At 56.3% G+C, this 26741-nt stretch overlaps 2 protein-coding genes across 8 annotated transcripts; one reads left to right on the top strand and one right to left on the bottom strand.

Annotated features, from left to right (window-relative positions):
- Positions 1–525: 525 nt before the first annotated feature.
- On the top strand, positions 526–16004 carry CLCN2 (chloride voltage-gated channel 2). 2 transcript variants are annotated; one of them, XM_055382013.2, is made up of 25 exons: positions 526–778; positions 882–998; positions 3065–3221; positions 3383–3514; positions 3886–4014; positions 4101–4234; positions 4340–4417; positions 4498–4576; positions 4709–4834; positions 4930–5014; positions 5103–5204; positions 6422–6506; positions 6671–6826; positions 7224–7293; positions 7539–7649; positions 7883–8096; positions 8402–8535; positions 8775–8947; positions 9050–9164; positions 9387–9460; positions 9701–9754; positions 9866–9904; positions 10080–10184; positions 15177–15263; positions 15398–16004. In XM_055382013.2, exons 1-25 carry the CDS (start codon positions 716–718, stop codon positions 15590–15592), a joined length of 2814 nt encoding a protein of 937 aa, XP_055237988.2. In that variant the 5' UTR covers positions 526–715; the 3' UTR covers positions 15593–16004. The 2 variants fall into 2 exon arrangements, with proteins under 2 accessions (XP_055237988.2, XP_030865053.3); XM_031009193.3 differs by lacking the exon at positions 882–998.
- On the bottom strand, positions 15923–26279 carry FAM131A (family with sequence similarity 131 member A). 6 transcript variants are annotated; one of them, XM_031009195.3, is made up of 7 exons: positions 26056–26279; positions 24808–24868; positions 23656–23798; positions 20381–20474; positions 19949–20131; positions 19348–19464; positions 15923–17703 (listed from the first exon to the last, which is right to left on the bottom strand). In XM_031009195.3, exons 4-7 carry the CDS (start codon positions 20448–20450, stop codon positions 17228–17230), a joined length of 846 nt encoding a protein of 281 aa, XP_030865055.1. In that variant the 5' UTR covers positions 20451–20474; positions 23656–23798; positions 24808–24868; positions 26056–26279; the 3' UTR covers positions 15923–17227. The 6 variants fall into 6 exon arrangements, with proteins under 6 accessions (XP_030865055.1, XP_030865054.1, XP_055237995.1 ...); XM_031009194.3 differs by having other exon boundaries at positions 24461–24868; positions 26056–26259; XM_055382020.2 differs by lacking the exon at positions 26056–26279 and adding an exon at positions 24971–25028.
- Positions 26280–26741: the final 462 nt, after the last annotated feature.

Raw genomic sequence — 26741 nt, 5'->3', positions numbered from 1 at the left:
CTCCACCCCCGCACACCCCGCAGGCCCGGTTGCTCCAAGTGCACCTACGCAGGGGAGCCCCGAGAAAAGGAAGGATGAGGAAGACGGCCCCAACCCTCTCCGAATCCTTCCAGCTTTGCTTTTCACCCCTGACGGGGCAGAGGGGCTTTCCCAGGCCTGTCTGGGCCGCTCGTCTCTTCGGAGGGGCAGAGGGGAGGCGGCTCCTAACGGGCTGACCCGGAGGAGTCCGATGTAGACAGCTCCGCAGCCCCCAGCCCCAACCCCTACGGAGCTCAGGCGTCTGCAGCCCCTCCTGCCTGGGCACGGGGAACCGCGAACCCGGGCCGGCCCCTCCACGTGCCAGTAGACCCGCCCCTCCCGGGCGCCCCTCTCCGACCCGGGCATCCGCAGGGAGCCGGCGCGGGCTTACGCCTTCCCAGCGCCCCTTGCCGCCTCTCGGGACGCCCCGCGCGGACCCCAGCCTGGCTGGGCCGTCCCCTCCGGATGGGCCGGCGGGCGGAGCAGCGCAGAGGGCACCGCCCTCGGCCCGCCCGCCGAGGAGGGGACGCGAGCGGGAGGCTGCGCCAGCGGCGCCCGCCGGGGGCCCGCCGCACTCTGCTCTCGGCCTCCCGGGCTGCGGGGACGGGACGGCTGCCGGCGCGGACTTTGCGGGCCGGGAGCCGAGTCCAGGACAGAGCCGGAACCACCGAGGGAGGCGAGAGGGCAGTGCGCGGAGATGGCGGCCGCGGCGGCGGAGGAAGGGATGGAGCCACGGGCGCTGCAGTACGAGCAGACCCTGGTAAGTGAAGCTGAGCTGAGCCCCAGGAGTGCGCTCCGGGACCCCTGCTCCAGGTTACCCTGGGAAGTGCGAGGACCAAGGGCCTACCCTAATCCTGTCCTAGCATTTTGAGCTGGGGAAACTGAGGCTTGGAAGTCTGAGGCTGCGGGGCCGAAGGGATGGAAAACTGCATGCTGGTTTCTGGCTGAGGCTGAGGGCCTGCAGAGGACAAGGACACCAGGTACTTGTCTCAGGTGTCCTTCCCCTCACCCCACAACATGCACGTTTTCTTTGCACCTCCCCTTCACCACCTGGGCCCAAGTCTCAGCACCCCACTGCCCCTTCCGCGGCACCATTCACACCATTGAACTTTCTCTACGCCACTATCTCCACCACCCAAGACATTCTCTGTGTCCCTGCCCATGTGCATGGCACCATGCTAAGCATAGAATCGAGTGTGTAGAAAGATGGTCAGCCCCAGACCCTACCTCTGGGGGCTCCACACCCAGCGTTGGCTCCAGGAGCCCCTCAGTTGACTCTGGAAAAAGGTGGCTTGCCACTCTGGGGGACAGGAGCTTTAGGGAGGGTGGGTGAAGCAGGAATGGGTGTGGGAATTGGGACCTTTGTCTATGCTGATGCGGGGTATCCAGCCCCCACCCACCCCAGGGTGTGTCCCCTGACCTCATTGGAAGCACGGGTCCTGGGCTCTGAGCTGACTTATCGCCCCCATTGTTACTTGGTGTTTGAGAAGCCACGTGACCCTCCTCATGTCACTGGGGTGGAAGACCCAAGCCCTAGGGAAAGGAAGGGGCCCGTGGTTCCTTTTTACCAGCTTGGGCTGGAATTTGCCCAGGAAGGTGGCAGGGAGGGAACGTCTTGGAGAGGAGAGGCTATAAGTCTGGGAGGTGCCCAGTTAGGAGAAAGTAGCTGGATGAATCAGGATGTCAGGGAGAGGTGGGAGTAGAGCAAGGGTAAAGGGGCCAACCCTTGGGATGGGGTAGGAGACACTTGCCAATCTGCCCAGACCAGGATAGGAGCATGGTCAAGGAAGCCAGGCACCTGGCCTCTGAAATGGTGCCTCTTAACACCAGCCACCTCTCCATCTCCGTCCCTTCCAGCTGTCTCTGGAATGGGCTCTCAGGGTCGAGCTCTGTCCCGGGCACTCTGTGCTCCAGCCTGCTCCCGCCCCCCTTCACCATCCTATCCCTTTGTCTTTCTCTCCCACTCTCGCCTCCCTCCTCCTACACCGTGCTTGCCTCTTAATACTCTCCATTCTCTTCCTCCTCCATACTTCTTCCTCTCTCATCCCCTTCTTTCTCTTCTCCGTCCCTTCGCCTTGCCTCTCTTTTCTCTTCTACTTTCTCCTCTCTAGTTCCCTCTCTTCTCTTTGCTTTCCCTTTCCTATCTCTCACCCTCTCTCTGTCTCTATCTTTCCCTCCCTCCCTCCCCCCCATCCCAGCCCCAACAGGAGCCCTTTGTGTCCCGAAGCTCTGCGGGTGGCAGCCGGAATCTACTCCTCCCCGCCCCCCAACACACGCCCAGCTTGGCAGGTCTAGCCATGGTTCAGGCAACTCTCCCGTCCCATCACCCCAGCATCCACAGTCACAGCCCAGCCATCCTCAGCCTCCGCTGTCCCCCAACCCACCACTGGGCTCAGTGCAGCTCCAGAGTGGGGCTGAGGCCACCAAGCCCTCTCCACCCACCCTAAGTGAGAGGCTTTCCACTCCCAGCTGGGTTGGCAGGCTGGTGGGGGTGGCAGTGGAGAATGGGGACAAGGGGATTAGGGTGGGTGGGAGAGGTGCAGCTGAGTTGGTCACAGGCCAGAGGCCCAGCAGGAACGTGATAAGGATTGGGGCTGCGCCTGCTCCTGGGCCCAACTCAGCTGCCCCGAGCTCCACGAGGCTCTTATTGTTGCCCATGTGCCCTTGATCATCCCTTACTCCCTGGCCTTCCCGCCTCCCACTTTTAGACTGTGCCACAGGTTTTTCCACCTTTTCCTCTTCTGGGGCTTCCCTCTCACTCCTCCTCAGTGCCCCAGCCCCAGGCCTGTGAGAAGAGGACCGATTATTCTGCAACCCCCAGAGCTGTGTCCCTGTACCTTGGCTGTCCCCATCACTCTGGCCAGGACAGCCTCCACAGTCTGCAATGTGCATTGTTCCCACACCTCGGGCCAGAGTGGGAACTGTGCGTTCAAGAGGGATATCCAGTGTGGGGGCTGGGAGAAGAGGAGCGGAGGCTCTAAGAACTCTCCCTGCGTTCCCACTCAGCCCATGACCTCGAATGCCCCCATCCCGTCTGTTGCTCCAGATGTATGGCCGGTACACTCAGGACCTTGGGGCCTTTGCCAAAGAGGAAGCTGCTCGGATTCGCCTGGGAGGGCCTGAACCCTGGAAAGGTCCCCCTTCCCCTCGGGCTGCCCCAGAGCTCTTGGAATATGGACGGAGCCATTGCGCCCGATGCCGCGGTGAGAACTGGGGTGGGGGCAGGGGACCTGGCTGTGCTGTGCTGAGGGAAGCAGAGGCCATTAGAGGGGCTGATGGGGGAGAGGGGACAGTTGAGGGGGCAGTAAAAGGGGTAGGAGCACTTTGGTGCCAGCCTCCCCCTTCTTCCCTTCCCTGCACCCAGTCTGTTCTGTCCGCTGCCACAAGTTCCTAGTATCCAGGGTTGGTGAAGATTGGATCTTCCTGGTCCTGCTGGGGCTCCTCATGGCACTGGTCAGCTGGGTCATGGACTATGCCATTGCTGCCTGTCTGCAAGGTGAGGGCGACAGCTGGCAGGGGGAGGACTGGGAATAAACCTCCTGCGTCCATGCCACACTCGTCTAGACATGGAGGAAGGCGTCTTGGCTTCTTGGCCACTGACCACTTTCCCCAGCCAGTCTGACTGCCCAGATTCAGGCATCATCTCGGCCACTCCCACAGGGCACAGCTTCTTGCATCCCCTCTCCAAGTGACCCTCTTGCCTAGATTGCGCTTTGTCCCAGTGAATACCCTCAGGGACCCTTTCCTTCACCCATGCCCTGACTCTGTGTGGTACTCCCTGGAACAGCCTGTCATATCAGCGTGGTCCACTGGCCAGGCAGGCAGTGGGTGTGTGCACTGGGGGTCCAGCAGGTCCTCTTCCCACAGCCCAGCAGTGGATGTCCCGGGGCTTGAACACCAGCATCTTGCTCCAGTACCTGGCCTGGGTCACCTACCCTGTTGTCCTCATCACTTTCTCAGCCGGATTCACACAGATCCTGGCCCCTCAGGCTGTCGGTATGTTAGAAGAGAAGGGGAGGGCAGAGGCGGGACCCCTGAAATGGGCGCATCAAATGCCTCTCCTGAGACTGTTCCCTCTCCAGGCTCTGGCATCCCTGAGATGAAGACCATCTTGCGGGGAGTGGTGCTGAAAGAATACCTCACACTCAAGACCTTTATAGCTAAGGTCATTGGGCTGACCTGCGCCCTAGGCAGCGGGATGCCGCTTGGCAAAGAGGTAACTGCAGGCTGGGGAATGAAGGAGTCCCTCCTGGTGGAAGAGGAGGCCAGGCCAAGGTCAGGGCGGGCCCCCTCCCGACTCACCGCCTGCCCCACCCCACAGGGCCCTTTTGTGCATATCGCAAGCATGTGTGCTGCCCTTCTCAGCAAGTTCCTCTCCCTCTTTGGGGGTATCTATGAGGTAAGGGGAACCCTGAGGCGAGTGGGGGGCAGAGGCTGCTGAGCCCACAGCTGACCCCCTCTTGCCACCACTCTCGCCAGAATGAATCCCGGAACACAGAGATGCTGGCTGCCGCCTGTGCCGTGGGGGTGGGCTGCTGCTTCGCGGCACCTATTGGAGGTAGGCAGGGCTCCTAGGCCAGTCCAGCCCCACAGCCCTGCCCTTGGCCTCTCCTCCTTGGCCCCTCTTATCTGGGTCTGAGGCCTTAGGCCAGGCCCAGGCCTCAAGTGCTGGTCTCCCTCCCCCTCACAGGCGTCCTCTTCAGCATCGAGGTCACCTCCACCTTCTTTGCAGTGCGGAACTACTGGCGGGGCTTCTTCGCTGCCACCTTCAGTGCCTTCATCTTCCGGGTCTTGGCAGTCTGGAACCGGGATGAAGGTGGGGGCACCCAGGGGATGAGGGCAGCCCGAGATGGTGCCAGGTAGGGGGCCCACGAGGCTAGGCCTGCCTCCCTCTGCTGTTCTTCCCTTTAGAGACTATTACAGCCCTCTTCAAAACCCGATTCCGGCTCGACTTCCCCTTTGACCTGCAGGAGCTGCCAGCCTTTGCTGTCATTGGGTGAGGAGCTGAGGGGGCTGGGGGTTATCAGAGAGGAGGGGGGTTTCTAGAAGGCTCCTTTTCACTCAGGTGCCTCTTCCCTTTCCAGTATTGCTAGTGGCTTCGGTGGAGCCCTCTTTGTCTACCTGAACCGGAAGATTGTCCAGGTGATGCGGAAGCAGAAAACCATCAATCGCTTCCTCATGAGGAAGTGAGTGGCTCTCGGCTCCTCTCCAGGCTGCTTTGAGTTGTATAAGGGCCACAGTAGGTCAGGGGACAGTGATGGGGAGAGAATGGCCCAGTGAAAACAGGCACTCCACTGAGAAATCAGCCAGCAGTGTTTTCCAGGCTGACTGAGCATTTTTATATTCATATGAATTACCTGAAAATTGGCATTTTTAAGTTTATAGTCAGCGGTAGAGGACATTTGGGAATCAAAGACTAAGGCCTCCTCAGGTCCTCTGGGCTGGCCCGTATAGGAATGCTCCCTGGAGAGTGTTTGAGCCTCAGTTTCCCCCCATGACCCATGGGGATAGATGAGATCTCTTTTTTTTTTTTTTTTTTTTTTTGAGACGGAGTTTCACTCTTGTTGTCCAGGCTGGAGTGCAATGGTGCGATCTCGGCTCACCGCAACCTCTGCCTCCTGGGTTCAAGCGATTCTCCTGCCTCAGCCTCCCAAGTAGCTGGGATTATAGGCATGTGCCACCACGCCCGGCTAATTTTGTATTTTTTAGTAGAGACAGTTTTGCCATGTTGGTCAGGCTGGTCTCGAACTCCCGACCTCAGGTCCACCCACCTCGGCCTCCCAAAGTGCTGGGATTACAGGCGTGAGTCACTGTGCCCGGCCGAGATTTTTTTTTTTTTATCTCCAGAACACAGCTCTCTCAGTGTGACCCTGAGGATTGGGAGTGGGGAGGGCGAGACATGACTTCCCTTGGGACTGACATCCTTCAGAGAGAGGGCAGCCAGCTGAACCTGCTCCCTACGCAACTCTGGTCAACTTTACAAGTGACCCCAGCTTCCCTCAACATGGACCTTCACTCTAAGTCACCACAGAGAGGCAAACAGAGGCAGAAACTTCTCCACCCCATCACACAATATGCCCTGATGGGCTTCTGAGGGTGGAGGGTGGAATAACAACTCGGAGGGCCCCAAGGGAGGGCTTGGAGATGGACTTTCTGCTGCTGCTACCCACCTACAGAGTCAGGGGCTGACAGAAAGGTCTTTGGGTCAGACCCCTGCTCTTAGAATAACCCCAGTCCACCATCAGCCTTGGGGCTATCGTATCATAAACAGCAAAGGAGACCTCCTGTCAGGACTGAGTGTTTTAATGAAAGAGCCAAGGCTCTGCTCTGACCTCAGCCCTGAGATATGCGAGGGCACCCAGCCCTTGGCCACCCACGACTGATGTGAAACCTACGACTCTAGACGCCTGCTCTTCCCGGCTCTGGTGACCCTGCTCATCTCCACGCTGACCTTCCCCCCTGGCTTTGGACAGTTCATGGCTGGACAGGTAACCACAGGCAGAACAGGAGTTTTGTGCTTTCTCTTGGAAGGCATTCCTCCAAAGCCAACAGCCCTAGTGTGACCGTGGGACCCCTTGTTCCCCATGGGATCCCATGGCCTCTTCCCTTCATCCTGTCGGTTTCCCAGCCTGAGGCACCCTGTTCACTCTAGCTCTCACAGAAAGAGACGCTGGTCACCCTGTTTGACAATCGGACATGGGTCCGCCAGGGCCTGGTGGAGGAGCTAGAACCACCCAGCACCTCACAGGCCTGGAACCCACCACGTGCCAACGTCTTCCTCACCCTGGTGATCTTCATTCTCATGAAGGTGGGCTCCTCACGTATACACTGCTAACCTTTACATAGCTTGCCCTTCTAAGCACCTGCCACGCAGTGCTCACTCCTCGAAGCCTCTCCACAGTGCCATGGGAAAGGCGCTATTATCACCCCCGTTTGAAAGATGGGGGAGTCGAAACACAAGTAGCTGGCCCAAAGTCACACAGCTAGAGGGCAGAGCGATGATCTGAACCCAAGCCATCTGCTTCCAGAGTCCTTCCCCTTGCCATCACCTGGGAGGCCTGGGGGTCCCAGGGTAGCTAGGAGGGTTACGGGGTGGCTGGGAGGGTTACGCCCACCTGATCAGCGAGGTAGACTTCTGGGTGGCGCTGTGGGCTGCCTGGGGCCAGGTGGAGACTCTTCGCCTTTGAACCACCCCCTGCCTGCAGTTCTGGATGTCTGCACTGGCCACCACCATCCCAGTTCCCTGTGGGGCCTTCATGCCTGTCTTTGTCATTGGTGAGTTCTCAGCTGCCTGCTCTCCCAGCCTGCACCTTCCCCAGCCTCTGGCCACCCCCCCAGCCAACCCTCTGCCCAAGAGCGGGTTTTTGGTCCAGCCCTAGCCCGAACCCTGACCCCACAGGGCTGTGCCCTGCACTGAATGACCCGTTGGCCCCTCCCTCACCCTCTGACCCTCTCTCTTCCTAGTGCCCCCTGCCCTCCCCCTCCACTGCCTCTTTCTCTTCCCACCCCCCTCCCTGAAGGAGCAGCATTTGGGCGTCTGGTGGGTGAAAGCATGGCTGCCTGGTTCCCAGATGGAATTCATACGGACAGCAGCACCTACCGGATTGTGCCTGGGGGCTACGCTGTGGTCGGTGAGTGCCTCAGGTCCCATCGGCCTTGGATGACCCCCCCACCCACGCCCCGGCCACAGGGTCTGAGACTCTGGTGCCCCCTGCTGGCAGAAACCAGGCTTCCCTCAGATGCACAGGTCCAATCCCAGGACTGTATTGGGCAGCCCTGAGGGACCCACTCAGGACCTGCCCTGGTTGTGGAGGGTCTTCTGGTGCCTGGGCACCCTGAGGAGACTGAGTGTGACCGTCCCCAGGGGCAGCTGCGCTGGCAGGAGCGGTGACACACACAGTGTCCACGGCTGTGATCGTGTTCGAGCTCACAGGCCAGATTGCCCACATCCTGCCTGTCATGATCGCCGTCATCCTGGCCAACGCTGTCGCCCAGAGTCTACAGCCCTCCCTCTATGACAGCATCATCCGAATCAAGAAACTGCCCTACCTGCCTGAGCTCGGCTGGGGCCGCCACCAGTACGGAGGGCTGGGTGCCAAGGGGGCTGTGGGTGAAGGGCAGAGGGCATCCTAGATCCCCCTACAGCCACCTCTAGCAAGGTCCTGGAGCCTATGAAGCTGGGAGATGAGCCACCTTCGTCCACACTCCGGAGGGGCTGTAGCTGGCCCCTGCTGTTCAGAAAGAAGGGTGGGAGCACTCCTTGGTCCTTAGCTCCTGTCCCCATGGATGGGCTCTGGAGCCCTCCTTGTGGCCCTGGGATGGCAATGCTCTGGGCGCCTCTCCCCATGCTGACCACAAACCAAGCGCCTCTCTCGGCCCCCAGGCAGTACCGGGTGCGTGTGGAGGACATCATGGTGCGGGATGTTCCCCATGTGGCCCTCAGCTGCACCTTCCGGGACCTGCGTTTGGCACTGCACAGGACCAAGGGCCGAATGCTGGCCCTAGTGGAGTCCCCTGGTGAGGCCAGGAGGGGTCCCAGGTGCTAGGGGCATCGCCCAGGGTCGAAGCTTCGGGAAGGGGCAGGGAGCTCAGGACCAGTCTCCTTGGTTCCAAAGGGAATGGGCCAGCACTTGCCAGGTGGGGGCTTCCCTCTGGTGTGTGGCCTGCATGCAAGGCCCCCCACTCTGAGTGTGAGAGAAGGGCGGGGCTGGAGGGCTCCGTCTCGGCTCCTGAGTCCTTCCACCTGTTCTGTCCAGAGTCCATGATTCTGCTGGGCTCCATCGAGCGTTCACAGGTGGTGGCATTGTTGGCGGCCCAGCTGAGCCCAGCCCGCCGGCGGCAGCACATGCAGGAGCGCAGAGCCTCCCAGACCTCTCCGCTATCTGATCAGGAGGGTCCCCCTAGCCCTGAGGCTTCTGTCTGCTTCCAGGTGAGGGGAAAAGCCACAAGCACTTCCTAAATGTCATTGTGTAGACTGATTGGGAGGGTGGTCTGGGGCCGTGGCCTCACCAGCCCCTTCCTGCCTATGCAGGTGAACACAGAAGACTCAGCCTTCCCAGCAGCCCGGGGGGAGACCCACAAGCCCCTAAAGCCTGCACTCAAGAGGGGGCCCAGTGTCACCAGGAACCTCGGAGAGAGTCCCACAGGTAAGCCCATGTCTCCTGTGTCCAGAGAGCCTCAGCCAAGCTACTGAGATCCATTAGAGTCCCTGCCCAGCCCTGTTGCTGGGGTACATCCCAGCTGGAAGAGGCTGCCCACATGGGCCAGGGCTGGAACTAAGATACCTCTCCCCGTGTCTTCCTTACCTTTCCTGGTCCTCTCCCCAAAAGATGACATTGCCCCCTGGGGCCTTATGTTTGGGAACACAGGGAGCGCAGAGTCGGCAGGCATCGCCCTCCGGAGCCTCTTCTGTGGCAGTCCACCCCCTGAGGCTGCTTCGGAGGTGAGTGGCTGGAGCCTGTCCTCCTAGCTTGCTTTTTCCCCAGCTCCCTCTCCAATGCTGAGACCACGTCATTAACCCTGCAGTGCCTGCCTCTATTCTCCCTGCCCTTCGGCCCTCCCTGCTGTCAGCTCAGGTCCTGTGGCATGCCCTTTCCCCTGGGCTCCACCACTTCCCCTCACCTCCCCTCTCCCTATAACCTCAACTCCTCATCTTTCTGGTTTGGCTCTAACAAAACTGAAGAAGTTGGAATCCTGTGAGAAGCGCAAGCTGAAGCGGGTCCGAATCTCCCTGGCAGTAAGTATGCCTGCTCTTCTAGCATCTCGGCAGCACTGGGCAGGGAGGGCAGGGTCTAGGCTGGATAAACTCCAGAGCCCCTAGCTGCCAGCCTCCCTCCCTCTCTACTAGAGTGACGCGGACCTGGAAGGCGAGATGAGCCCTGAAGAGGTAAGGTGCCACTGGACTCTGGACCCTGTTTCTTCCTGGTTGTGTTCAGTCATCGTGTTGGCTGCTGTCCCCATGGGAGGGACCACGGGGTTGGAAAAAGGGCAGGCCAGCTTTCAGGGAGGTGAGGTCAGCTACAGGCACCTTCTCCCTAAACCTCATAGTCTCTTCCCCTCAGATTCTGGAGTGGGAGGAGCAGCAACTAGATGAACCTGTCAACTTCAGTGACTGCAAAATTGATCCTGCTCCCTTCCAGCTGGTAGAGCGGACCTCTTTGCACAAGGTAGGGCCAGCAGCCTGGCCCAGGGCTGGTCTGGGCTCTCAGGACACAGTGGGGATCTTGGTCCCCCTACAAGTTTGGACTCAGGCCAGTGGGGAAGGAGGGAGGAGAAGGGAGTTGGCTCAGTGCTGAGATGTTTTTTAGACATATTGCTTGGATGATGGGAGGTGGGAGCAGCCTCCTCCTGCTCTGTGGTGGAGCCAGGCGTCGTTTTTCCTCTGCTCAGCCTTGCCCTCGAGGGAACTCTGGACCAACGAAGCAACAAAGACAGGGATTGAGCTGGGTGGAAGCCAGAAGGCCAGGCCAGGGTCAGAGCTAGGCAGGAGGCCACCACAGCCCAGCAAGGTTGATACGCCCATGCGGAAAAAAATGGGTGAGAAACAGGCAGGATAAGAAAATGCAATAAACAAGCTAACAAACATCCAAGTAGGGGTGGGGAGACTGCAGAGAAGAGATAAACAAAGATGAGAAACACCCAGTGGGGGGCTTGGAATGCCAGACCCCAGAAAGTCTGCCTTAATGTGGGCCGAAGGAAAACTGGTAGGGACGCAGGAAGATGGCTCAGCAGAACTGCAAAGCAGCCTGCAGAAATGGGGCGAGGAACTGAGTAGACTGCCTGGTGGTGGGTGAGGCAGACACCAGAGAAGGCCAGGAGCTCTCTGCTTCCAGGACTCCTAAGGAGGGCAGCCTGCATTGGTAAAATGGCTCCTGGGACCAGCAGAAGCCAAGGGGTGTTTTAGCTAAACTTTTGACAGGCATAATGTACAAGCCTTGAAGCGTTGGGGGGTTTGGGGGAGGGGATAAGCAGCAGGTAGATGTACCCAAAACCTGCAGCTTGGGCATTCAGCTTACACACAAGCTCTGCCTAAGAGCCAGTATAGCATGGACAAGCAGAGACTGAGGCAGGAAGCATAGGGGACAAAAGAGAAACAAAAAGGCAAAAATAAAGGAACTTAGAAGTCCTTGGATGAGTGGCAAACTGCAGTGCAGTTGCAAGAAAAAGGGTAATAGGCCTGAGAGGGCTTTTATCTAAAGCCCTTCTTCCCAAAACCTCTGAGGCCTTTCCACAATGATCTTACTCCTCAAACATCCATGATGATGATCATGCTGACATTTTTCGAGTGCTTGCTATGTACGAGACACTGTGCTAAGCTCTTCAAGTGTTTAATCATCACAAGCACACACTTAGATATTGCGATCCTCCAGTTTTTATAGATAAGAAAACCGAGATTCAGAGAGGTTGAGCAAGTTGCACAAGGACACACAGCTAATAAGTAGCAGAACTGGCGCAGTGGCTTACACCTGTAATCCCAGCACTTTGGGAGGCTGCAACAGGTGGATCACTTGAGGTCAGCAGTTCGAGACCAGCCTGGCCAACATGGTGAAACTCCATCTCTACTAAAAATACAAAAAATTAGCCAGGCGTGGTGGCAGGCACCTGTAATCCCAGCTACATGGGAGGCTGAGGCAGGAGAATTGCTTGAACCTGGGAGGTGGACGTTGCAGTGAGCCGAGATCATGACACTGCACTCCAGCATGGGTGACAAAAGCGAAACTCCATCTCAAAAAAATAATAATAAGTAGCAGAACTGAGCCTGGAATATAGGATGGTCTGACTCAAAAGCCTGTGGCCTTAACGATATTAATACACAGGGAAACTGAGGCATGCAGCGAGGAGGTCATGTGCCTGAGTCAGCACAGCAGAGTCAGGCCCAGAGCCCAGATTTCCTGGCCCTGCTCCCAGGATTCTTTCAGAAGGCCATGTTGTCCCTCTCCATGTCAGTTCACTGTTCCCAGGCCCAGGAAGTATGGACCCTCCAATGGGTTCCATGATGTCTAATTAAATTAAATGAAAAAGAACAAAGTAGATATTTGTTACAAACTTAAAAATCAGAAGAAGAGAAGAAGTCTTTGAGGAACCAACTAACGAGTACAAAGAACTAGAAGTGATAAGAACATAAAAGATTAGAATTCAAAATGTCCTTACAGGCCTGAGGAATCAATAGGTAGTCGCCCAATTAAGTTCAGGAGGGGAACATTCAGATAAGAGAGAGAAAACACTGGAGACTACTTAGGAACCCGTGCAACTGGAGATCGCTGTGCCGGCTAATAAGTAATTCATTCAGAGGCCACCCACGGAGAAGCAATGGTAAAGGCCAGAGTGGCGGCCACAGCTAGGGCCAGACCAGCTGAACCCAAATCCTTACTCTGCCACATGCTGGCTTGCTGTGTACCTTGGTAAGTTTCTTAGCCTCTCTGTGCTTCACTTTCCCGATCTGTAAAATGGGGATCACACCTCACTGGGTTTTCTAAGAATTAAAGGACTTGAAACGTGAAGCACTTACAATAGGGCCTAGCACACAGTAAATACTCAATATGTTAGGAATTACTGTTACTACTCCTACTACTTATACTGAGAGATGAATTTTAAAAGATAGCATATGCTGGGCATGGTGGTGCGCACCTGTAGTCCCAGCTACTCAGGAGGCTGAGGTGGGAGGACTGCATGAGCCCAGGAGTTCAAGTCCAACCTGGGCAACATAGTGAGACTGTCTTCTGACACAAAAATTTTATTTATTTATTTATTTTTAGACGGAGCCTCACTCTGTCACCAGGCTGGAGTGCAATGGTGCGATCTTGGCTCACTGCAACCTCCACCTCCCAGGTTCAAGTGATTCTCCTGCCTCAGCCTCCCGAGTAGCTGGGATTACAGGAGCGTGCCACCACGTCTGACTAATTTTTTATATTTTTAGCAGAGACAGGGTTTTACCGTGTTGGCCAGGCATGAGCCACTGCGCCCTTCCCAGAAAATTTTTTTAACTAAAAAAAATTGTTTAAAAAAAATACTGTAATGAGAGAAGAGCTGAAGTGTGGAAGAAATGAATGTTTTCAGAAAAAGAAGAGTGATTGTGTGAAGCTGCAGGCTGGAAGCTGGAGTACACAGTAGAATGTGAGGCTATAAAGACAGGCTGGGGTTGGCTTGGGAAGGGTCTCATGGGCCTTCTAGGGAGTCTGGGCTGTAATCAAGTTTGACAAAGTGCATAGGATAAGCAGGGCCAGACTGGAAGGAAGGGAGGCAGAAAGGAGAACCCATCAGGCTGTTGCAGCCCCAGTCTTAGTGAGGATAGTGAGGCTACAGTCAGTAATGGCCAGGATGTTTAGGAAGTGAATTGGTAAGGCTTGGTGACTGTCAGGGGCAAGTGGTTTGCAAACCTGAAAGGCATATCGCCCACCAGAAGCTCACCTGATTAGGATTGTGGAGAAAAAGAAAATTCAAGGGAACTATTTAATAGGCTCCTTGGGAGAAGATGAGAGGGGTTATTTGACCATAAGAAGACAAGGCTAAGGGATTATTAACATAGGAAGCCTTATAATAAGAACGTTTCCCTCTGAAGTCAGACAAGGAAATTAAAGCTAACTTGTAGCACGTAGGACTCCAGTTAGCCAGAAGGAATCACTAACCACATGACAACTGTGTTATAGGTATTCAAGAAACACAGAAGAACTTTTTTTTTTTTTTTTTTTTTGAGACGACAGGGTCTCACTCTGTCACCCAGGCTGGAGTGCAGTGGCACGATCATGGCTCACTATAGCCTCTGCCTCCTGGGCTCAGGTGATCCTCACAACTCAGTGCCCCCAAGTAGCTGGGACTGCAGGCATGCACCACCATGTCTGGCTTTTTGTAGAGACAGGGTTTCGCATATTGCAGGCTAGTCTCAAACTCCTGGGCTCAAGCATTCTACCCGCCTTGGCCTCCCAGAGTGCTAGGATTACAGGCATGAGCCATCGCGCCCAGAAGAGCTTATTCTAAAATTGAACTTCTTGCCCCTCTAAGTACTGTCATGCCATGGGTGGAGAAATTTAGGAAAGTTCTGGAAATCCCTCCCTAAAGAATTTCAAATGTGTAAGAACATTTAAAAAGTGTTAAGGCAATTTAAGTGAGTTCTGAGTAATTGGTACACAAGAAGCTGTTATTACTGCTCATCTTGATTCAAACATTAAGCCAAGAGGCTTACAAGTAAACTCAGAACAGTGAGATAAATGATAGGCCAAAAATTCCAGGAACTGCTGAGTCAGGAGAGTGTTTTTCAAGACATCTGGCCCCAAGAAAATCTACTAAAAGCATAAGGAGAACTGGCTGACAATTTCTGAACCCCTGGTGATTATATGTGAAAGCTTAGGGGAGGGCTCAAAGCAAGAAAAACATGGGAAGATGGGGGTGACCGTTGTCCTCCTGGACTGCAAGCTGCATCTCAACAGAACTTGGGATGCTGCTTGGACCCTAGAAAAGGCAGACTGTATGAGAGGCATAGCGTGCTTCAGGCCAAGACTGGAATGCCGGAGCAGGGGAGAGAGACTCCAAACCTGGCCAGCCAGGTAGGAGGGCAACTGAGAAGCAGTGGAACGAGAGGCATAGGATTCAGGGCCCAAGTGCCCTTAAGGTCGGTGTGGGCTCTCCCTTCTCGGTATATCTGCAACTAAACAGGACTGGGGTTGTGCGTCCCTCTCTGGTGTGATGAAAAGTGACTGGGGCTGCACAGCCACTCCTGAGGACCCGCCTGGAACAAGTCACTTCACTGTTGAGCCCCATGCTGCTTCTCCTAATGCTTAGTTCTCAGGACAGTACTGGAATTAAATGATAATGTAAGACCTAGCACGGAGCCTGGCCAATCACTAGATTTCACATGTGAACAGTTGTTCTGTCCCACGTCCCCCTTTCTAACATGGGACTAAGAATTATTCCCCCATCCTATTTCTCCGTCAGTGTAAGCAATATAAGGATTTTGAGTATCAAGTTCCTGAGGCCTGGACACAGAAACATTCTCATTATTATTACTATTGTTATTATTTTCCCTCCAGCAGTTCTGTCTCCTTCCCTCCCAATCTGTGGCACCCCTTCTATTCCACACCAACCTTGTCCTGGGCCCCTGTGGCCTGTCATTTAGAGCTGCCCCTCGTCCATCAAGTCCAATCTCTTTTCTCCCCACACTGCAGACTCACACTGTCTTCTCACTGCTGGGAGTGGACCATGCTTATGTCACCAGTATTGGCAGACTCATTGGAATCGTTACTCTAAAGGAGGTGAGATGATGGTGGCCTCCAAAGCTGCTCCACTTCCAAAAAGTCATGGAGGCTTATGTCCAACTCACCTGGGGAGGAAGGTGGGGAGGAGTCTGACATCTGGGTCCAGACATCTGTCCCTCTCACCTTTCCAGCTCCGGAAGGCCATCGAGGGCTCTGTCACAGCACAGGGTGTGAAAGTCCGGCCGCCCCTCGCCAGCTTCCGAGACAGTGCCACCAGCAGTAGTGACACGGAGACCACTGAGGTGCATGCACTCTGGGGGCCCCACTCCCGTCATGGCCTCCCCCGGGAGGGCAGCCCTTCCGACAGCGACGACAAATGCCAATGAGCCCCTCGTGGGTGGCCTAGGATGGTGCTAGCCATGCCCGTCAGCCCAGAATGTGCATCTTTCATTCCTTCTGCCTTTGGAAGGCAGGAGGCAGCTACAGCTGGAGGCTGCACCCCAGCCCCCTCCAGACCTGGGGTGCCAGCTTCTCCCAGTTCATCCTACCTGGAATCTGACCCACTACCCACCTGTGGCAAGTTTTCCAGAGGCAGGAAGATCGGCCCTGCCCTGGCAGGATGGGTTGGGGTCACTTGACCCCTGCTCCCCCTTTGAGGGGAAAGGGGTGGAACTAAGATGGGTTTATAACTGGAACCTCCAATGACCAGATGTATATAGAGATTTACAAAGATTTTTATATTAATTTAATAAAACAAATTCTTAAATAGAACAAAATAAACACCTAATGAGCCACTTATATATAGAATGCTTGTGCCCGTTGGCTCTCGTTCTTACCTTGGGCCCTCTTACCTGCCAAAGCCTACAAGGCCCTTAATTCTAAAGCCACCCACCCTTCCCACAACCATAAAAACGTAGAGTCCAGTGACCTTGGAATGCAGGATCTGCCAGAGGCCTCCACTGTGTGGGCATTAACACCCTGGCTGGGGCGGGGCCCTGTACTGTAGCCTTGGCCTTTCATTCAGACAGAAAGGCTCTACCTTCTTTCCTCCCCAAGAAGAGACACTCCCTCATGAGTGTCACTCACTGGCACAATTCCTGCCTCTCAGCAGGCATCAGCTGACAACTCCCGGCCACCCCTGTGGCCCTCTTGTGGCCCTCTCTAGAAGAACATGAAGTCCCAGCTCTGTGGCAACCAGAGCCATCCTTTCTTCCATCTCCCGCTCAGAGAGCTCTGCGTGAATGGGCAGCCCGGCTGGCTGTGAGGCGCCAGCACACTGCCCGCACATCCTAGGAGGGGTTGGGAAAGGGCCCAGGCCCCATTAGGGGGCCAGGAAAAGGGTGGAGGGTACATGCTTTCATCATTCCAAAGCCTCCCGGAGAAGAGAAGATCCGACTGAAAAAACAGACCAAAAACCTTCTGTCTTTAGGAAAAAAGAGGAAGATTTCGAGACGATGGAGAGGTGAATGAAGCACAGCACGAGCCCAGCTGGGCAGGGGGCCTTGGGGGACGGCTCAACCCATAGGCTCCGGGAGGGCAGGAGCCAGCCCCTCCAGGTGGGGGTGATTCTGTCAAGCACTGCACATGGACTCGGAAGTGAGAAGAAAAGCAGAGAAGAGAGAGGCATGGGGAGGGTGGGGGGTGGCTGGGCCCCCTCCCACCCCACCCTCACACAGCCCAGTCACAACCCCCTTAGTGGTTCACATCATCCGAGGAGGAAATGTGTGTGTGGCATTTTAAGAACATGAACATCACTATCTGCCACAGCTGTAGCCATGCCCCAGAGGCCCCGGGCAACCCCCGGCAAGCCCCGGGAGTGGGGGCAGGACATGCGCCCCCAGCCCAGCCCCTGCCTCCTCTCCAAACACTTTCATGCAAAACACACAACGGAGAAGCGAGCGCTCCCAGGAGCCCTCTAGGCTGTGGAGCTCTGCTGGGAGCCTTGAGCCCACACTTGGGCACAGAGACTCTGCCCCTGGCAGCAGCCGGGGGATGCATGCCACCGCCAGGCATGATGTGGGTCACTGTTCCTCTGGCTCTGCCTCATCGTCCTCTAAGGACACCACCCCAGAAGAGGCCAGGTCAGGGGCTTGCCGCTGCCGTTCCCAGCTACCCATTAGTGGTGGGCAGAGCGGCTGGCAGTCCTTGCAGGGGGCTGGCTCCTCCTCAGCGGGGGAAAGGCAGGACTCTGTGAGGGGCGAGTTGTAGAGTGAGTCCTGGGCCTCCAGTGGGCCCAGGCTGCGGAAGGCACTTTCCCGGCTGGGGGGCAGTTTGGCGAGAAGCAGCTCATCGCCCAGCAGCTGGGAGGCCAGCCGGGCCGGGGAGCCCAACAACCCATCCTCCAGGCTGCACAGACTAGAGCACAGGGTGTCTGGGGACACGGTCTGCGAGCAGTCGCTCTCAGGCTCCACGGAGCCCTGGCGCACAGGCCGGGAGAACCGGTGGCCGGTGAACAGGTCCTGGAGGTGCGGCCCCAGGGGCAGCTGCCCAGCCATGTCTGTGAGGAGAAAAGAAAAGAAGACAGTCCTGCTGGCTCCATTTCAACTGGACAACCTGGAAGCCACATTCACCCCACTCCACCCCTGGCATAGCTCTAGGTGTGGATAGGTGCTGGGTAACCTTGAACCAGTCACAACTTTTTGAGACCTCAGTTTCCTTAATGGTGAGTTGGAAATTCTAACAATACAAGAACAAGAGTCTCGCACACAGGTGGGCGCGGTGGCTCACGCCTGTAATCCCAGCACTTTGGGAGGCTGAGGCAGGTGGATCACCTGAGGTCGGGAGTTGGGGACCAGCCTGATCAACATGGAGAAACCCTGTCTCTACTAAAAACACAAAATTAGCCGGGCGTGGTGGCACATGCCTATAATCCCAGCTACTCGGGAGGCTGAGGCAGGAGAATCACTTGAACCTGGGAGGCGGAGGTTGCGGTGAGCCGAGATCGTGCCATTGCACTCCAGCTTGGGCAACAAGAGTGAAACTCCGTCTCAAAAAAAAAAAAAAAAAAAAAAAGTCTGGCACACAGTTAACAAGCAGTAAATGCAGGGCCACCGCATATGGCCATACAGGTTGCTCATCGCACAACAGGGCCTGTCCAAGGCAGTGAGAAATAGCAAAATCTAACCCATACTCTGCTCACCAAGCAGCATGCCCTGGCCTGCCAGAGAAAGGCTGTGCCTGCCAGAGAAAGGGGTGGCTTTTTCTAATTTGCACAAAGATTCCACACAGGCTAGTAGCAGCCTTGGATAAATGTTAGTTATTATCATTACCCCAGGGGTCAAAGTAGGCCTGGAACTCAATCAAACAAAAATGCCTGTGGTTTAAGGTTCCATCTTGGCTTCAGACAACCAAATCAGCCCTCCAGACCACAGCAGCAGTCTCCAACCTGCTCTCATGTATTGCCTGCCTTGAGAACTTGTTAATTCACTGGAGGGGTAGGGGATGGTAGAGGTAATCTTCAAAGGCAAAGAGGTTGTGGGGAATGGTGGCCTGTGAGACTTGAGCCCAGAAGCTACAGAGAAAGTCAGCCATGTGGTCTAGGGAATGAAAGATGAAAGGAGGGCCGAACACAGCTGCAGAGCCCTGCAGGGTCCCCTCTGCAAGCACTGGCCCAGAGAAAGGCCCACAGGCTGGAATGCAAGGATGCTGAGTTGGAGCCAGCATGGCCCCGTGGGTGTTCCAGGCCCAGCATGCCTTCCTGTTGACCTGGGCTGCAGCCCTGCGAGGTGCTGGGCTGTGCACTGCAGCTCATCTGCCCTGCCACAGCCAGCCAGAAGGCTGCCTCGGAGAGGAAGAGGCAAAGGCACTGCAGACCCTCCCAGAGACATGGCTGCACAGAAGCTGTCCTTGAGGTCTTTTGGCTTTTTTTTTTTTTTTTTTGAGGACTGCAAGGCACAACTGTGCAGACAGGCAGAGAAGCCTCAGCACCTGTGGGAAAGGAACGAATCCATTTCTGTCTGCTCATTTCCCACCCATGAGTGTGGACAGCCTTCCTGTCCCTGGAGTGTCCAGGCCTGCCTGGACTGAGTCTGTCCCTCTCCCTCCCCTTGCAAAGGCTGAGAGTGTCCTGGATGTGGCTCTGAAAGAATGCCAAGGTCTATCAGGTGGGTCCGCCACAGCCCTAGCCCAGCATGTCCCTCACCTGTGTCCATTCCCCCAGCAAAGTCCTCATCATAGGAGTCATCAGTGGAGTCCTCGCCATCCACCGAAGACCATGCTCGGAGCTTGGCTTCCGCGATGGCAAACTGCTCAGCCACTCCTGTCGCAGGGACAGAATGCATAAGCAGAGAAGGTGAGGTAAGTCTAGGGCTCAGCTTGGAGACAGGAGAGAGGAGAAACGGTATGGAAAGACTCCAATCCCCATGTCAGACCCGAGGAGATAAGAAAGCAGCCCTGGCCGGGTGTGGTGGCTTACGCCTGTAATCCCAGCACTTTGGGAGGCCGAGGCAGGTGGATCACAAGGTCAGGAGTTCAAGACCAGCCTGGCCTAGATGGTGAAACCCCATCTCTACTAAAACTACAAAAATTAGCCAGGCACGGTGGCAGGCAACTGTAATCCCAGCTACTTGGGAGGCTGAGGCAGGAGAATCGCTTGAACTGGGGTGGCAGAGGTTGCAGTGAGCTGAGATTGCGTCACTGCACTCCAGCCTGGGCGACAGAGTGAGACTCCGTCTCAAAAAAAAATTAAAGAAAGAAAGCAGCCCTGTGCCAAGAGTGTAGCTTATCCCCTTTGTGCCATCCACCTGCTGCAAAGCGAGCCTCTTGTTCGCCCTCGCTGAGGTCCGAATAGGAGGAAAAGGCTGATTCCAGGGCAGCAGGTGAGTCACTCGGCTTGCTCCAGCCCTTCCACTCAATGAGGTGAGCCACTCGGCCCTGGGCCATGGCGGTAGGCTTGGTCACGTGGTCCTTCACCACCTGGGAAATACCTGGAGATAGGGGAGGGTGGAGAAGCCTGGTAAAGGACCAGGCCAGGGAGCACAGGAGCAGGGAGGTGGAAGGGTGGCAGTAGTTAGGATCCATGTGAACCTTTGGGTGGGAGAAGGGGCTGAGATTCACCTGAGCAAGGGAAGAAAGGGGAAACCCCAGCATGTACTCACAGGAAACAGTTCCAAAGGGACTGTGCAAACGGGAGGAGAAAGGACAAAGTGGCCAGAAACATGGAAGGGGCTGCATACCATGCAGGGAAGACCTGGCCAGCGCAGCGATCTCCTGGATAGTTAGGGCTCGCCGGGACTTGGGCAGCATCGCGACTGTGTCTCCAACATTCACCTTGGGTAACACCATTAGAAAGTCAGTGCCCCTCTGACAGCAATGACCTTCCCCCTAACATGCCCATACCCAGCAAAGGCATGAGGAGGAGACAGGAGCTAGGAAGGAACACCACACATGTCCCAGTGGCTACAGGGAAATGTAAGATGATAACAAGCTAGGACAGGTGAATTATGTCCCCCCAGAAAGCAATGGAGATTCAGACAGGCCCCGAGAAGCAAAACTTCAGCTAATCCTCCACTTTCCCAGCACCCAGAGGAGATGGAGGCAGGGCAGGAAATGAACCACGAGTGGGACCTCTGAGGAGAGGGAAGAGGAGGAAGGAAGAAGAGTGTGGCATCCAGGACTTCTTTAAGATTCCCTTCCCCTCTGCCCCTTGCTCCTCCTCTTGGTCTTCCCATCCACATTCCAGCAGACTCGGCAAGATGGAAACCAAACCCCCACACCTTCTCCCCACGTCTGGCCCTGCTTCCTGACCTCTTTCCTTTGCATCACCCACCACTGTCCCATCTAGCCTGGCTCCAAACCTCAGCATTACCATCAATTCTCCCCTGGCTTTGCTTGCCCATATCTGTTGATAAGACCTAATGATTCCACCTGCAAAGTCCCTGCTCCTACCCTGTCCTTTCTACTGCTACTGCCATTGCCCTTTCTCAAGCCCTCAATGCCTCCTGCCCAGGTCGGCAGAAGTGGTGTTCCCCCAGCCTCCTCCAATCCCATGCTATTTTCTCAGGCCAAAGTGTAGTGAGTGTAGTGCTCCCCATCTCTTCTGGACTATTCTGATGGCTGGCTAGCTCTTTCTCATTCTTCCAGTTTGGGCTGAAATACCACCTCGTCAGAGGAGCTTTCCTGGCCCCCCTCTTGGGAGTCTGTCCTCCCTCTGTAGTCTCTAACAAATCACTCTCCATCAACCCCATTTGTGGCCCTTAGTCATAGTGAGTAATAATGGTCTCTTTTGCATTTCCTGTTTCTTGTTGGTCTCCCTCACTGGTCTTTGGCTCTTGGGGAATTCAGTCTGTCTTGGTCACTGTAGTGCCCAATGTTTAGCACAGCACCTAATACAGAATAATTTCTTAAAAATGCATAGGCTGGCCGGGCGTCAGTGGCTCATGCCTGTAATCCCAGCACTTTGGGAGGCCGAGGTGAGTGGATCATGAGGTCAGGAGTTCAAGACCAGCCTGGCCAACATGGTGAAACCCCGTCTCTACTAAAAATACAAAAATTAGCTAGGCATGGTGGCACGTTCCTGTAATCCCTGCTACTCAGGAGGCTGAGGCAAGAAAATTGCTTGAACCAGGACCCGGGAGGCGGAGGTTACAGTGAGCCGAGATCGCACCACTGCACTCCAGCTTAGGCTACAGTGCAAGACTCCGTCTCAAAAAAAAAAAAAAAAAAATGCATAGGCTGGGCCAGGCGTGGTGGCTCACGCCTGTAATTCCAGCACTTTGGGAGGCCAAGGGGCCAAGGTGGGTAGATCACCTGAGGTCAGGAGTTTGAGACCAGCCAGGCCAACATGGTGAAACCCCATCTCCACTAAAAATAATAAAAAAAATGGGCACAGCATGGTGGTGGGTGCCTGTTATCCCAGCTACTCAGGAGGCTGAGGCAGGAGAATTGCTTGAACCCAGGAGGCGGAGATTGCAGTGAGCCAAGATTGTGCCACTGCACTCCAGCCTGGGCAACAGAAAAAGACTCTGTCTCAAAAACAAGCAAACAAAAATGCAAAGGCTGGATGAATGAGGTAAGATATAATGTAAACAGTTTTCCTGGAGTGCAGCCGGTCGCAACACATCTCTAAAATCTTGTCTAGCCTACACTACTGTCCAGTGAGGTTAGTGCAGGCATCATACCCAGGCCCTGAAGGATCCCACTCTGTGACACCCTTGCCTCCTTCCAAGCCTCCTTTGAATCCACTGCTGATCTCCTCTGCCCAATAAAACCCCCCTTCTCAGGCCGGGCGCAGTGGCTCACGCCTGTAATCCCAACACTTTGGGAGGCCGAAGCAGGCAGATCACCTGAGGTCGGGAGTTGGAGACCAGCCTGGCCAACATGATGAAACCCCGCCTCTACTAAAAATATAAAATCAGCCGGGTGTGGCAGCGCATGCCTGTAATCCCAGCTACTCTGGAGGCTGAGGCAAGATAATCACTTGAACCCGGGAGGCAGAGGCTGCGGTGAGCCGAGATCGCACCATTGCATTCCAGCCTGGGCAACAAGAGCGAAACTCCGTCTCAAAAAAATAAATAAATAAAAATAAATTACAAAAAACAAAAACCCTTCTCCACCAATCCCTGTCAGCAAGCAGCCCGCCTGCCTCCAGGAAAAGGAACTCAGCTTTCCTCTGGGCCAAGAATGCCATCCTTACGTGAAAAGATGCTTGCCATCACTTAAGGCCCATCTCAAGTGTCACTTGCAAATAATGTTTTCAGCCGACAGCCTCTTCTTTTCTCTGACACACCCCGCCCCCATCATTGCCCTTGTCTGTCTCCTGAGGGAGCTCAGGATGGCAAGGCCTAAGTTTGATGCACCTAAGTTCCTAACTCCACCCTGTACCTGGCTCAGGGCTCCCTGACAAGCCCCAGCAAATGTTTCCCTCACTTAATGAAGTTGGAGGCACACATCCCTCCCCGGCATTGCCCAGCTCTCTTCTATCACGTTCCCGTCCCTCACAAGGGCGGCCAACACTGCCCCTTGACCTGAGGCCCACCCTCGATCCCTCCCCTTGGGTACCTGGCTGACAGGGCCCCCAGGGTGGCGCCAGTAGCCTCCAGCCAGGCCTAGGCGGGGGAGCACCTGCTGGGTGTTTCTTAGCTTGCTCTCCCTCCCTCGCCTCGCTCCCCTCAGCCGCCGCCATCCGTGCCCGGCGCTCCGCGCAGCTGCGGCCCAGGCCCAGAGAAAAGGTGTATGTCTCCCTGGCAACCCATCACCACGCAACAGGGTCTCCCGGGATACGGCCCTGGATGCGCTGACGTCAGCGCGGAAGGCGCGAGCTCTCCGCCTGCTGGCACAGCGCCGAGCAGAGCAGACCGGCACGGGGGCGGCCTCCCGGCCCGCCGCCGGATAGCGCCTCCGCTCGCCGGAAAAGGGAGCCAGAAGCTGGCTGTCCAGGCGTGGGTGGGGGCTGCAGATCCCCTTTATATGGATGCCGTCCTCCTTCCCCCCACCACCAGGGGCCCAGCACCTCTGGCAAGTCCTGACTGTCCACCGAGGAAGGGCGGGAGGACCTGCTCCAGCCTCGGAGGGTTCGAGCAGATCCCAAAGAGGATAGAGAGAGACCCCGAGGAAGTTCGATCCACTCCACAGCCCAAGCGGGGTCCGAGGACACTGAGAGGAAGGGGAAAGGCTGTTGAGCTGTGCCCCTACTGCAGAGATCCCCATTTTCATCCAGTATTGCCATATCATTTCTCGGCCCCTCCCCCACCTTCCAGAAGACCAGCGCCCACTGAGTGCTCTCCTCAACTCTAAAAGCCCCCATCGCACACATCACTGACCCTCGGGCCCCTGGGGCCATTCTGTGGCAGCCCACTTGCCACCTTCCTGCTCTGGATAAATTTTGCCTCAAAACCCTAGGGTGAAACCAAACAATGATAAATTCTGACTCTCCTTCCCGTTTCCCAGCCTACCCATTCCTCTTGGAAAGCACACTGAGTTCTTCCGCCATCACTGTCCCCCCACCACCGCCACCCTGGACTCTTTGCAGGAGGGTTGCCTTCCTTCTCTCTTCCTGCTGCCTTCTTTCCTCTCGCCAGCCTCAGCTGGTCCACAGCTCTTTACTCTTCTTTTCTGACGAACTCATGATATTTTTTCTGATTTTCACCCGTCCCCTGAAGCTGTTTCCTGCTGCCCTGTCTGGCCCCAGCCTGGTTCTCCCTGTTTCAGCCTGGTTCTTAATATCTAAGCCAGAGTAATTTTCCTTTTCCACCTAAGCACCCTACTGCTCAGCTTCCCATCATCTCCCAGATCACATCCATGATCCCTGGTCTCACCTCTGCGACTTGTCTGACAAGTCCATCGTCCTCCAGGCCCTTCACGCTGCCACAGAAACATTTTGCCCAGCACAGAAATCATAGGCATGCTGGCTGTGTTGATGCAGAGAACCAAAAGCCCAGAACCGCTCCAGGCTCAGCTCCCAGTTCTATTCCTGTTTTGGCTCCGGATGCTGAGCCAGTCCCCTCCCCATTTGGAACCTGTGCCTAGTCACATAAGGAGAACATTCCTGCCTCATGGCTCTGAGGAGGTGGGAACACCAGGGCTCAGCCAAGCTCTCTGGGACTCGGGGAGCTGAGGCCCATTCCCTAGACAGTGCCAACAGGCAATGTACATCACAACTGACCTTTAGCTGGAGCAGCCGTCTCTATCCCTGAGCCTCGGCCAGCTGTTGGTCCCCAGAAATGCTACCAACCAGAAGGAAAACAGGAGGTTACAGGCCATCCCTGGCCCCCAACTGGTACCTAACCAGGGCTCTCGAGGCCAGTCCTGAGGTCAGCCAAACTCACCCCTGACAAGAGAAGGTGATGACTTCCTGAACTCCAAGCCTTGGCAGGGCCAGAGAGATCAGAGCAGTCAGCTGCTCCTCAGCTTCAAAAGCCACGAGGTTAACTTAGGACTACAAATCCCAGAATTCCTCAAGGGAAGTACAAATCTCAGCCAGTCTTAGCTCCAAAGAACATCAAGTACCAACCACACCAAGGCCTGTGTGACTGACCACCTGCCCTGAAGGTCCAGGACCCATCCCAAACCCAGTCCTGCCTTGCCTTATGCGTGGAGAAATCCACCACACCGGAGTAAAGGAAGCTGGCCGACCTCTGATGCACAGGACTACGGCCAGGCCCGGTGTGCATGGCCACCCACGGAAACCGAGGCCCAGGCAGGGGTCAGCACTGTGGGAAGGAAGCCCTGATGGCCTGCCTCTGGGTTCCTCTTTCCCTCCACAGAGTAGGGTGATTTGTTTTTGCTGAGTGGGGGCAGGACATTAAAACAACTGTAATAGGTGAGAGGTGATTCACTGTTCACAGGTGCCCCAAACGGGACCTCAGTCCCCCTTCGCCGACTGACTGAAGAGGGGAGTCAATGTCCGACAAAAATTCTGTGGTAGGGTGCTTAGCCAGGACCGAAAGGCTACCTCTTTAAGAAGATGGGGACACGGCTGGGAGAAGCAGGTTCCCAGCACAGGGCCACTCCCAGGACGGTAAAGGCAGAGGTGTAGGCGGAGGGGAGTGTGTGTGGGGGCGCGCAAGGCCAGTCGCCGAGGGCTGGAGTGGTGGGGGCATCGGGCTGCCCAGCCCCTCCCGGGGCTGTGCGTCTCCGGTCTCCCTAAGCAGTGGGCACACGGCAGCCAGCGGCGAGACCATGCGTCTGCCCTGCAAAACCCCAAGGCAGGCAGGCCGTGGGAGCGAACCGGAGTCGGTCTGGCCCCTTCCCTGCTCATTCCCGCTCCCTCCTGTTGCCTGGCCCGCCTCCCGGTGCAGGCTCCTCCCTCTCCCGACACCGGCCCCCTCCTCAAGGCCCCCACCCACCCGCGGCCCGCGCACCGGCGGACGCAGCCCGACTCCCCAACCCGTACCCGGCCTCCGCCTCTTACCCTGACCCGCTGGGCTCCGAGAGCCGATACAGCCCATGGCCGGGCACCCAGGCACGCTAGCCTGCGCTCGGGGCGCGGGCCATCGCCTTGCAGAGGGTAGGGTCGCGGCCACACTGGGGAGTGGAGAGCCCGTGAGAGGGGAGGGGTGGGAGCCGCGCGTCCGCCGCCGCTCCCCGGAGAGGGAACCGGGCCGGTGACGTAAGCGCGGGGGCGTGACCGCCGCGTCACCACCCAAAGTAGGCGGGGCGCAGCGACGTCACAGCCACGCAGAGGCGGCCTGGACCGGGTTCGAAAATGCCGGTCCTCTCCTCCCAGGGCCGACTGACACCTGAAGGCAGGGGCGGCGAACACTCACTAAGCCAGCCCAGTCACACTACACGGGGCTGCAAAACCTCCCTTCATGCATCCAGCCCCTTCATTTTACAGATGACACCTTCAAGCCATAAAGGGATTCTCCAGCTATAAACAACCCGAAACCCAAAAGCCTTCTCCACACAGGGGCTTGAATCATTCTGGTAGGAGAGCAGAGTCTAGCAAGGATGTCCTATCACTAATCTCCCTTTTCTCCGGACCAGGAAGGCACCTATCAAGCCCATCTGAGGGCCCAACCTTCCAGGAAACCTCAGATCCCTGCAATCATGGACAGGGGAAGAGGCAGGAGGGGTGCCAGGTTACAGGGAACAGCG

Source organism: Gorilla gorilla, chromosome 2 (genome assembly GCF_029281585.2).
Source record: "Gorilla gorilla gorilla isolate KB3781 chromosome 2, NHGRI_mGorGor1-v2.1_pri, whole genome shotgun sequence".
In the NCBI taxonomy this organism is placed as follows: Eukaryota; Metazoa; Chordata; class Mammalia; order Primates; family Hominidae; genus Gorilla; species Gorilla gorilla.
The sequence above is the reverse complement of the archived record's forward strand: the minus strand, read 5'-3'. Positions and strand labels throughout refer to the sequence as shown.

What these genes read in the sequence shown, in the direction of transcription:
- CLCN2 (XM_055382013.2), top strand. Translation starts at nt 716, where the DNA reads ATGGCGGCCGCGGCGGCGGAGGAAGGGATGGAGCCACGGGCGCTGCAG. An exon ending in TCTTTGGGGGTATCTATGAG is followed by an intron (nt 4,418 to 4,497) that starts GTAAGGGGAACC and finishes CACTCTCGCCAG; the next exon opens with AATGAATCCCGGAACACAGA. An exon ending in AATCGCTTCCTCATGAGGAA is followed by an intron (nt 5,205 to 6,421) that starts GTGAGTGGCTCT and finishes CTACGACTCTAG; the next exon opens with ACGCCTGCTCTTCCCGGCTC.
- FAM131A (XM_031009194.3), bottom strand. Translation starts at nt 24,548, where the DNA reads ATGCCTATGATTTCTGTGCTGGGCAAAATGTTTCTGTGGCAGCGTGAA. An exon ending in GGCCAGGTCTTCCCTGCATG is followed by an intron (nt 20,132 to 20,380) that starts GTATGCAGCCCC and finishes CCCTATCTCCAG; the next exon opens with GTATTTCCCAGGTGGTGAAG. An exon ending in TGCTGGGGGAATGGACACAG is followed by an intron (nt 17,704 to 19,347) that starts GTGAGGGACATG and finishes TTCTCCTCACAG; the next exon opens with ACATGGCTGGGCAGCTGCCC.